This window comes from Lolium rigidum, chromosome 2 (genome assembly GCF_022539505.1).
Source record: "Lolium rigidum isolate FL_2022 chromosome 2, APGP_CSIRO_Lrig_0.1, whole genome shotgun sequence".
In the NCBI taxonomy this organism is placed as follows: domain Eukaryota; kingdom Viridiplantae; phylum Streptophyta; class Magnoliopsida; order Poales; family Poaceae; genus Lolium; species Lolium rigidum.
Genome location: NC_061509.1, coordinates 72,488,994 through 72,500,679, shown reverse-complemented (window position 1 = coordinate 72,500,679; position 11,686 = coordinate 72,488,994). Strand labels below are relative to the sequence as shown.

General features: G+C 42.5%; 1 protein-coding gene across 1 annotated transcript; it reads left to right on the top strand.

Annotated features, from left to right (window-relative positions):
• Positions 1 to 4,103: 4,103 nt before the first annotated feature.
• LOC124686704 (outer envelope protein 80, chloroplastic-like) lies at positions 4,104 to 11,357 on the top strand. The gene is made up of 16 exons (XM_047220606.1): positions 4,104 to 4,589; positions 4,680 to 4,773; positions 5,485 to 5,567; positions 6,270 to 6,367; positions 6,482 to 6,551; positions 6,941 to 7,034; positions 7,118 to 7,199; positions 7,420 to 7,455; positions 8,100 to 8,253; positions 8,348 to 8,491; positions 8,729 to 8,799; positions 8,930 to 9,008; positions 9,097 to 9,212; positions 9,344 to 9,491; positions 10,659 to 10,728; positions 11,069 to 11,357. Exons 1-16 carry the CDS (start codon positions 4,104 to 4,106, stop codon positions 11,221 to 11,223), a joined length of 1,980 nt encoding a protein of 659 aa, XP_047076562.1. The 3' UTR covers positions 11,224 to 11,357.
• The last annotated feature ends 329 nt before the right edge of the window (positions 11,358 to 11,686 follow it).

Sequence of the window (11,686 nt, the reverse complement as noted above, 5' to 3'; positions counted from 1 at the left end):
ATGGCGGCGGGATGTAGTGCGGCGCAACACCGCAGATTCCGGCGCCAACGTGGAACCTGCACAACACAACCAAACTACTTTTCCCCAACGAAACAGTGAGGTTGTCAATCTCACCGGCTTGCTGTAACAAAGGATTAACCGTATTGTGTGGAAGATGATTGTTTGCAGAGAAAACAGTAAAAACAAGTATTGCAGTAGATTGTATTTCGAGTAAAGAGAATTGGACCGGGGTCCACAGTTCACTAGAGGTGTCTCTCCCATAAGACGAACAACATGTTGGGTGAACAAATTACAGTTGGGCAATTGACAAATAAAGAGAGCATGACAATGCACATACATATCATGATGAGTATAGTGAGATTTAATTGGGCATTACGACAAAGTACATAGACCGCCATCCAACTGCATCTATGCCTAAAAAGTCCACCTTCGAGGTTATCATCCGAACCCCTCCGGTATTAAGTTGCAAAGCAACATACAATTGCATTAAGTATGGTGCGTAATGTAATCAACAACTACATCCTTAGACATAGCATCAATGTTTTATCCCTAGTGGCAACAGACACAACACAACCTTAGAACTTTCTCGTCATTGTCCCGGTGTCAATGCGAGGCATGAACCCACTATCGAGCATAAGTACTCCCTCTTGGAGTTACAAGCATCTACTTGGCCAGAGCATCTACTAGTAACGGAGAGCATGCAAGATCATAAACAACACATAAGCATAACTTTGATAATCGACATAACAAGTATTCTCTATTCATCGGATCCCAACAAACGCAACATATAGAATTACATATAGATGATCTTGATCATGATAGGCAGCTCACAAGATCCAGACAATGATAGCACAATGGGGAGAAGACAACCATCTAGCTACTGCTATGGACCCATAGTCCGAGGGTAGACTACTCACTCATCACTCCGGAGGCGACCATGGCGGCGTAGAGTCCTCCGGGAGATGAATCCCCTCTCCGGCGGGGTGCCGGAGGCGATCTCCGGGATCCCCGAGATGGGATCGGCGGCGACGGCGTCTCGATAATGTTTTCCGTATCGTGGCTCTCGGTGCGGGGGTTTCGTCACGGAGGCTATTTGTAGGCGGAAGGGCAAGTCGAGAGGCGGCACGGGGGGCCCACACCACAGGGCCGCGCGGCCAGGGGGGGCGCGCCGCCCTAGGGTTTGGCCACCCCGTGGCCCCTCTTCGTCTCGTCTTCGGTCTTCTGGAAGCTTCGTGAGAAAATAGGCCTCTGGGCTTTTATTTCGTCCAATTCCGAGAATATTTCTTTACTAGGATTTACGAAACCAAAAACAGCGAGAACAACGAACGGCACTTCGGCATCTTGTTAATAGGTTAGTTCCAGAAAATGCACGAATATGATATAAAGTGTGCATAAAACATGTAGATAACATCAATAATGTGGCATGGAACACAAGAAATTATCGATACGTTGGAGACGTATCACCTCTCAATACGGTATATCGGGAAAATCATCACCCTCGCACATGCAACATGCGATGCAACCTAAATCCGTTTCATGCATAAGAACCAAGAAGAACCAAGAAACACGATGCAACGCATGAAAGGTTTGAGCTCTCTCCGATGATGCGACCCGCTAACCTATTGAGCACAAACCTTGTCTTCGCGCGTTCCTCTCAAGTCGGCAAGCTCCGTCTTCATACTCTTCATGATTGTACATGCCACCGTCTTCCTTCAACATACACGCCACCGTCTTCATCCATCTTCAACGCCGTATTCTCTCTTCATCTTCTACGCCGTCTTCTCTCTTCATCTTCAACACCGTCTTCGTCTCTCTTCGACACTATCTTCATCATTGTACTCCGTCTTCTCCATCTTACAACCTTGAGTCCAACACATAGCTATGGACTTGACCTAAGATTGATTCTCAAAGCAACCGTTAGTCCATAAGGATTGTCATCAATTACCAAAACCACACATGGGGTAATGAACATGTTCTTACAGATAGCACTAATAAAATTTGGAAAATGAAGATCTGGCTTAAAACAAAGGTTTTTTGCGTGGTATCTTTGTCGCGGGGTAATTTTCACGCAATGTGGAATTAACAGGGAAATAAAACATGTTTTTTTCCATCATGATGATACTATAAAGCACTTATTCTTCCGATACAAATTTGCTAGATCTATATGGTCAGTTATCGAGATAGGTTCTACCTTATACCCATCACGTAGCATTGTGAATATTTTTGATAGTTGGCTCATGGTGTGGAAACTAGATTTAAGCTACTTATTAGGGTGAAAACGATCGCTGTTATTTGGTCGCTTTGACTATATATAAATGACATGATTTTTATTGATAATAATAATTCTCTTATGCATGTCATATACGGTAGCTACACTTCTTTCATGATCGTCTCTACAACGTGTGGAGCATCATAATCTGCTTACAGATGTATCTACTCGATTGGAAGATACAAGAAATGCTATTTTTTCAGATAGATGGCCACATGATCTTTGAATTGGACTTCCTTCACCATATGCGCCATTACAGATTCTTAGAGCAACTCTAGCAGACACCATATATAGCAGTTTGGGCTGATATGCGGGTTTTCGCTGTTTTTTCGGTCAGACCATACACCACATTGGTGGTGTGGCCTGGATAAGTTTTTCGGGCCACGGCTCAAAACGTTTCTCGGCCGCTATATATTCTGGTTGGAGACCTCGATGTGCGTCAATCCCTATTCGCGTCGCCGCCGCTTCCACTCCCCGCCGACGAGAAATCCACCGCCTCGAGACCAACCTCCGACGAGCAATCGAGCAGATCCACCACGCGCGGCAGCCATGGTGTTCAGCGAAGGTCGAGGAGGCCGCGATGGAGGGAGAGTGGGTATCGCCGGATTCCCTTCCCCCCACGCCCAGTGGCGGAGCCAGACCACCAACCGTGTGTAGTCATGTTAAAGTTGTGTAGTCAAATACATATATTTATCTAAATTTTTAATTATTTTTTACATACTTCAAGCTTGTATTGCCAAAAAGCTGGGTAGTCAAATGACTACATAGCCAAAGCGTGACTCCGCCACTGCCCACGCCCGCGCGCTGTTCGCCGCCGATGAGCTTGAGCGGCAATGTCGGGTCTCCAACTACGCACGCATTCGCAGCTCCTACCGCTACCTTTGACAAGGCTGCAAGCCTCCAGCGGCATTCGAGCGGCGCAAATCATGGTATAATGGGGATCTGCCGCTGAGCTCATGCGACTCTACGTCACGCTCCAGCGATCCGCCGCCGCGCCGCCTAAGCTTCAGCGAGTCGTCGAGTTCGAGCGTCGCCCCCGGTGCCGCGGTTCAACCCGGGCGACTACGCGGAGGACGGTGAATCCCGATGCTCGTCGCCAAGCTCGAGCACACCACCCCCGCACTGATGGCCGGCGACTTCATCCCCGACTCCGCCCTGGGCACTATTACCAAGCTCATGGAGGACAAGACCCGCCGCGACGCGGACAAGAAGGCGGAATGGCTTCGCGAGCAGGAATCACAAGACGGCTGCTACGTCGAGCTTTGCGACTCCGAGTGAGTTGCAGCTTGCTCCGCCGCCGCGTCACGAAGCTCCGGTGAGGTATCCGAGGCTATATTTTTGTAGTCAGCGGCCGCAGCAGCGCCATTAACTTAGAAAGTGGAGCACTAGGCTCCGCTATTCATTTCCTTTCTCTATTGAATGTACTGAACAATCTGGCGCGAATGTTTGTTCCAATTATGCAGTTTAGTTTGCAGCTTCTAGTCTGTGCGATTATTTTTTCAGCCCGCAAATGTCTTTTGAGGTGACCTTCATACGCGTATTTGGGATTTAGGGTTTGCGGTGTCTGCTGGAGTTGATCTTACATGTTATCCTGTGACTTTTTCATTTCTATTTAGACTTGTAGATTTATGCAGTTGTGTGCATCTTAAATATGTAGGGGTAGATGTAATGGTTAAATTTTTAAATAATAAAACGTACATTATCAATTATCAAAAAAGAATTATGTCGAGTGCTCTCCCACGTGAGACGTTCAAAATTTGAACTTGAACAAGGTTTTAAGAGGAAATCAGCATCTTCTTTTCGGATGGTCCATGGACAAGCCAACTCCGCCGCCATGGGGTCCCGTCGAGAAGTCCGCTTCGTCTCCTCCGGCGTCAAGCTCCCGAGCGCCTCCCCGGATCCTGCCCCTGCCCCGGCGCACGCTATACTCTCCGCCGCGCTCCCCTTCTCGCACATCGGCCGCGCCATCGACGCTGCGTCCCGCCGCCTCGCCGCGTCATTTCCCCGCTTCCCAATCGCTTGGGCCGAGAAGGCGGCCGCGCCCTTGCCGCGGAGGCACGAGAAGGATGGCTTCTGGAGCGGGGGCGAGGAGCGGGTGCTGATCAGCGAGGTGTCTGTGCGCGGAAAGGACGGGGTTCCCCTGGAACGGCCCGAGCTGGAGGAGGCTGCCGCGGCGGCGCTGCGCGCGTGCCGCCCCAGCGCGGAGCTCACGGCGCGGGAGGTGCAGGAGGATGTGCGCCGCGTCGTGGAGAGCGGTCTCTTTCGCTCCTGCATGCCCGTCGCTGTCGACACCGGTGACGGCATTCGCCTTGTCTTCGAGGTCAGGTTTTTTTCTTGTTCCCCAATTCCCTTTCCATGGCTTATTTTTGGAGCTGAAGGTTGCAAAATTTGTTTTTTCTCTGTGGTTTAGGTGGAGCCTAACCAGGAATTCCACGGTCTGGTCTGTGAGGGTGCCAAGATGCTGCCTTCTAAGTTCCTAACTGACTCATTTCGTGACCGCCATGGTAGTCTTTTTTGTTCTTCTTGTGTTTAAGAGTCTGTTATGTTACATGAGGTTTACCGACATCATAAATTTGCTTAACTGGGAGTATGTTACATTTAGTTGATTTGCTTTGCACAATGCTACATGGATTGTTACGACATGCTAGCTTAGCTTTAGGCCATTTAAGATTTACATTTTTTTTTCTGGCAAGGACTCATCAAGAGTGTGTAACGTTGGTCTAGAATGAGGCCAGAATTATTGGCCTTTTGAGCTTTTCTTCATACTATGATATCATCACTAGATTAAGCTATGCAGTATAATTACGAGAAAAATCCAATGAAAAGGTGACACCGCAAATAAAGCACATCTTTACTGTGTGTCGCATTGTCATGGATATTCATTGTGTTAAACTTTAAAACCAATAACTTTTTTCCACACTCCACATAAATATATGGTATAAAGGTCGATCTTTGTGATATAATCTTTGTATCATTTCTTTATAGAGAAATGGATTAGTATAGATCATGCCGTTCCTCCTACATGTTTCTCAATTTTATTTTGTTTCTCTAAAAGAAAAAAAGGACATAAAATAGAACTGATTTCCTCGTGTAATCTATGTATACTCTTATTAGTATGCCCTAGCAACTTTTATACTGGTGAGACTGAGATGTAAGCAATGACATTTAGATTTGTTCTTGAAACATAATTTATTGTTTGGTTTTACATTATGCAGGGAAAATAATCAACATAAGACATTTATATCAAGTGGTTAAGTCCATTAACGAATGGTATCAGGAGCACAGTCTTACTGGCATGGTAGGTGGACAATTAAATAACGTAATTCAAGTTCTAACTTTGTTCATTAATTTTGCCGTCTCTGCTATTTGGTGCTGTATTGCAAATTGTTTGAGAACATTGCCAGACAACAGGCATCTTCTGCCCTTGTGCTAAGGAACAAGTGAACATACTATGCATTTTCTTGGCCTTCAAGAGGCCTATTACCGCTGGACTTGAGTTGTTAATCTTCTGCTTTTGTAATGCACTTGTCATTGCTTACATGTTACATCTCAGTGTCACCAGTATCAAATTGGTAGGGCATACAACATAGTATTCTATTTTGCTGTGTTGTTAGTTACTGCCTGGTTCCAGCTATGCATATAGAACTTCATTCCCAAGCTTTGCTTTGTTGCTTTTGATGCTACATGTTCTCAATTGTAACAGAACTAGAAACATGATATGTATCAAGTTATCTATTGCTCTTGTGTAAAGAGTAAAGACTTCTGTGTACGTGAAAACAAAAAGTGACTAGAGGCTCCCCTTTTTGTATGTGAATCTCTGCTTTTATACTTTGAGCTCACGCCCATAAGTAGTGATAAGAAAATATGAATTTGCCGTAATTGCTAACCTGTTAGTTGAGTATGCCAAAGTATTAGGCGTCTACCGTTTTAGGTCGTCAAATGCAACAATGTTTATAGCTTTAACTAGTCAAATATATTTTAGCGCTTGATTTGGTCTCAGGTTTCGTCTGCTGAGATCCTTTCTGGAGGAATTCTGAGGTTACAAGTTTCTGAAGCCGAGGTTAATGATATAAATTTTCGCTTTCTGGATAGAAGAACGTGAGAATCCTAGCTTGACTTAGTGACATTCTCTTCACTGAATATTGTTTTTATAGCCATGTAATATTCTGATCATTTGTATCTTCTTTGTCTTTCCATTTCTCTGTTAACTAGTGGTGAACCAACTATTGGAAAGACACAACTAGATACCATACTACGGCAACTTACCACCAAGAAGGGTCAGGTCAGTGCATTTTTAGAAGCTTCCTTGCCGTATTTGTGTTTAATCTACTTTTGGGGATTATTAATGGTATTTATAACTGTGTGTATAGATTGTCCTGGGTGCACGATTTTGCAGTACATGATTTTATGAACCATTCTTATTTCACACTTCACACTATCATGTGTGGTAAAGTATTGATTTGCTGTTGTATGGAAGTTCTGATGCAAATGCTATAACCAAAACCACAAGTACTATTGTCACCGCGGATGTCTACAAGTGTGTTTGGATCATGCTTGTATAGTTTTTTTGTGTACGTAAGCTTGGATTGATGTCAATGTGAAACTACTGTCCTGTAGCCTTGTTGCTGTGATGGACATCTTATCTGTTTTAACTTTTAATGATGAAAATAGGTTTACAATAGAGCACAGGTGAAAAGGGATGTTGAAAGAATACTCTCTATGGGAATAATGGAGGATGTTACAATAACTCTGCAGCCTGTCGGAGGTGAAGCTAATTTATCTAGCTCCCATTTTTTTTAAACAAGCCCTTCTTTCTCAAGTACCAGTGTTACTTATGATCTTGTGCAGATTCTAATAAAGTTGATCTTGTAATGAATCTTGTTGAATGCACCGCTGGTGAGATCCTTCCTGACGTTGGCATTTCGAGTCGGTTAGTACAAATAGTCAAGTAGTACTGCTTGGTCACTGAACCAATTTAGTGAATTTGTATGCTTTCATAAAATGTGTTCCTTAGCCTGTAAGGTGCTGACGTGGGTTATTACTTATTATGTACTGGATTTGGAATATTGCATGTAGCCTATATGTGAATTACATTTGAATTTTGAGCTTAACATATATTGTTACCATAATGACATTCTGTTTTTCTGCAGGACAACAAATGGGCTTCTTTCTCGGCTTCTTGGCGGGTTAGTAGGTTCTTTCAGAGTCATTATTATCTTATTTTCTCTGGAAAGGAATCTAGTACTCCTTCTGATCCATAATAAATGCCGCACGACACTTATTATTATGGATCGGAGGGAGTAGCTTGTTATGGCATGTGATACTGTTGTAGTAATGTTTTTGAGATCATGTTTTTTACACTCCAGTTGGGTTTGATCCTTTCTGAAATAACAATTCCAAGAAGTTTGACCAAATATAAGAATAAAATATAAACATCTACAACATGAAACAAATATATTATGAAAACATATTTTACGGTGAATCTACTAATATTGATCTGGTATTGTAGATGTTCATTTTTTTTCTAGAACATTGGTCAAACTTAGAGGGTGTTGACTTTTTGACTAAATTTATATGGCTTATTCATTGGAATGGAGGGAGTATGAGTTAGAAAGGGGCTCATGCTTATGACAGGAGGTGTAAGGTGTTCTCAAGCCCCACCGTTGTATTGGAGCCCCTAAGTTAAGATGACCCTCCAAAGCCTAAGCAGGCCTTTATGAGCTGGCATTTTTAAACATTTGATTTTAAATTTCTTAGTTCATCTTATCCACCCGTATCAGCAGAAATTCTACATGTACTTTTTTTCCCTCATACTGGAGTTTCTAAACAGCTTGGGATATTCTCATTGTAATGTTTTTGGGAGGAACAAGAAGTTGAATCTCTTACTAAAGGGGGGCCAAATAGATTCGCTTTATCATTTAAGCTACACTGACCCTTGGATTGACGGTGACAATAAGAGGACGTCTAGAACTGTCATGGTTCAGGTATGTACCTTTAATATGATATCATCTTCACTGTTCCATCATTCCCATCAGCTGAGAATCATGTGCATGCTCTTATAAGTCTTTTCTTTTCCAGAACTCTTCAACTTCTGGAACACTTATCGATGGTGGGGACCATCCAGATCATGGGCCTATTACAATAGGACGGGTAACTGCTGGCATCGAATATAGTCGACCATTAAGGCCTAAATGGAGTGGTACATTTGGATTCATATTTCAGGTAAACACGTGAGTCATATTGCTTGTTAAGCAATTTGCTTTTCCCCACTACCAGCCTGTCAGCAAAAGTCCAAAGTAGACATGGTCATGTGCTCATTGGAATCTGTGATGTTGTTAGTACTTAGTACTACCTTGTTGATTGAAACAGATAAAGATGCATTACTATTCATTTGCTTACTTCTCCTTTACGAAAAATAGCGTAATTGTGTTTTATTGACACTTTCTAGTTTCTATGCAGCATGCTGGTGCTCGTGATAAAGAAGGCAACCCTGTGATCGGAGATGTCAATGACAACCAGTTAACTGTCAGGTCTCAAATCTTGATGTCTCGTTCAACTTTAGTTTGCACCAGATGTCTATACACAATTGGGTACACCGTGAATATAATTGTCAGATTAAGTTACTATTTGAAATCTTATAATCCTGTCATGACAATGCAGCGGAAATCCTTATGACTACACATTACTGGCTAAGCTTGGAGGTGTCTACAGAGACTCTGGAGATCATAGCTCTACAATGGTTACTATTAATCATACACCATTCTAGTGCTTTCTAATTTTTTTTATTGTGAAAGTTGGTTATATCCTACCATTGTTACTGCTTCCAGTTTGTTTTTAATGCCGAACAAGGTCTGCCCATTCTTCCACAATGGCTTAGATTCAACAGAGTGACATCACACTTGAAGCAGGGTTATGAAATTGGTCCTGCCCGACTTATTCTAAGGTATGTTTAAGTGCACATCGTGCCATTGATGGACTTATAATGAAAATATGTGTTGCCTGGAGGTTTTGCATAGCAGTGGACTTACGTTTTGTTGGTATGTTACTTTCTGTAACACTTATTCTGTGATCTAGCGCTTCTGGCGGTCACGTGGAGGGAAACTTTTCCCCTCATGAAGCATTTTCAATTGGTGGGACAAACAGTGTAAGAGGATATGAAGAAGGTGCTATTGGTACTGGCCGTTCATATGCAGTTGGCAGTGGAGAAGTTTCTTGCCGCTTGGTAGGTCTTGCCTCTTTTTCCCGTATTATTAAGTTGTTTGTTTTTATCAAAAGAACATAAGATAAAATACAGAAAGAGCCATATGCTATTTTCTCATAAATACATAATCGGCAACATCAATATACACATAAGAAACTAAAATTGTAGTATTTGATTTTATTATGATAATTTTTAAGATGATGTTTTCTTTTTGATGGGTTGCATGTATTTAAGAATAAAGTTAGACAGGTGAAGGAAACAAGCCAATACAGAGGTTACGATTTTTTTACCGTATCTTTGTTGTATGTAGTACCATTGAAATATGGTAGAGTTGTGCTTTTTATCTTGTTTAGGACAAACGACCCCACCTGACACATGGCTCAGTTCGTCCATGTCAGATCAGTGTAACATCTCAAACCCATGTTGGACATAGATCAGTTGCATCACGTACATGGGAAACCTGGTACATGTGTGCATGTGTGCATGTGTGGCCTTTCTTAGCCACGCGTAGAAGAGTATTTGAAGAATTATCTAAAGGGAAATTATTCCATAACCCCCGATAAGATGCCTGGTTTACAAACAACAACCTGTATTATCAGGGGGCAAAGGCCACAATATATAGTACATCTGATTTGAGATACAAGGATAGTAAACCTAGACAAATACGGACTCCTAGAGAGTAGAGACCTAGACCAATACTTATACTCCTTAACATCCAGTTCTCCTTTGTCTATACTGTTACTTTGCTACCCACAAGCCGCTATCCAGAAATTATCCCATAACCCTCAAAAGATGCCTGGTTTTCAGTTCTCCTTTCTTAGGATTGTTTACTTTGCCAACCATAAAATGTTAATCTATCATGGTTTTCTTCAGCTTCTGATGTTTGTTTAAGTGACGAACTATTTTTACTGATTTATGTACTTGTGTGAACGATCGAATGATTTTGTTACTTGTCATACACTCATACACGATTTCATCGCTAAAAAATTAGTACAGCTGCAATCAAGTACTATTGATGATTGCTACCTGCAATGACAGCTTCTGATGTTTGTTTAAGTTGTAAAAAAAAATGACATGGCAATGACTAATTCCTGTGCTGCTCTGATACACATCGTGTTTGCAGTAACATGAAAAATCAGCCTTCTAAACCGTTGCTTTGATTACTCGCTGTTTTTATTCTCTGTGTAGTTTGGTCCCTTTGAAGGTGTCATCTTCGGTGACTATGGTAGTGATCTTGGCTCTGGTCTAAATGTTCCTGGTAAGTCATGCTGTACTGGCGTTTTGCTTTTGATATATTTGTAGCCCATATCTGGTCTTTGGTCCTAAGAAGGGCTAGTTCTGTACATGTACTCAAATCCTTTAAACCTTGTTTTGGGTTTGAAGAAAAGTATCCAATTCAGGTTCTACATGAGGAAATCTACCCTGTTGTACTATTAGATTTTGCCTCTTATTTTAGGTAGTTAATTAATAAGATTTTGCAGCTGGCGAAACTGCCCTGATATGGCTACACTTTTTATTTTATGCATATGTACTGGCACAGCTTTCCACTAAACTATATTCTCAGTTCCACAATCTCGCATGGTTTCTTCTTTATTCAGGGAACCCAGCAGGAGCCCATGGGAATCCAGGAAGTGGTTACGGGTATGGTGTTGGCATCCGCATGAACTCACCGCTGGGGCTTCTCAGAGTCGAGTACGCTTTCAACGATCAACAAGTAGGACGATTTCACTTTGGGGCTGGCCACAGAAATTAACCTGTCCGAGGGGCTGTTATTTAATCTAGATGATCCTCCATCTGATCTACTGAGTATTTGGCGCTCGTAGGAATGGTGCCATTTCTTACCATGTCTTTGCAATGTCGATACAAGTTCTTGTCAAGGAATTTTTATCTAGCCCACATTGCCAGAGTAGCATGTAGTGTAGTTTTTCTTCCTTTTCTGTTGTAAACATATACTGAAGTTTGAAACAGAGAGAAAGCTGGTGTGAATCGTAGCGACTTAAAATTTAAAACCAAGGACTTGCGGCAGCAATATGTCAGTAGCATCTGGTTTCGATCCAGGAACCAATGTTGCATGTAATCCATCTGTCCTCAATCCTTCCTGAGTTGTTTGAACAAGTTGGACGCTCTAACCAAGACCCAGGGCGTCCTTTCCCTTTGATAATGCATGCACCAGTTCGTATGCTGCAGCTTCTTATTTGCTGCCAGCCTGCCACGAA

Excerpts from the sequence above, each read along its gene's own strand:
- LOC124686704 (XM_047220606.1), top strand. The coding sequence starts at position 4,104 with ATGGGGTCCCGTCGAGAAGTCCGCTTCGTCTCCTCCGGCGTCAAGCTC. Across the intron at positions 5,568-6,269 it reads AGCACAGTCTTACTGGCATG|GTTTCGTCTGCTGAGATCCT; the intron begins GTAGGTGGACAA and ends ATTTGGTCTCAG. Across the intron at positions 8,254-8,347 it reads CTAGAACTGTCATGGTTCAG|AACTCTTCAACTTCTGGAAC; the intron begins GTATGTACCTTT and ends TTTCTTTTCCAG.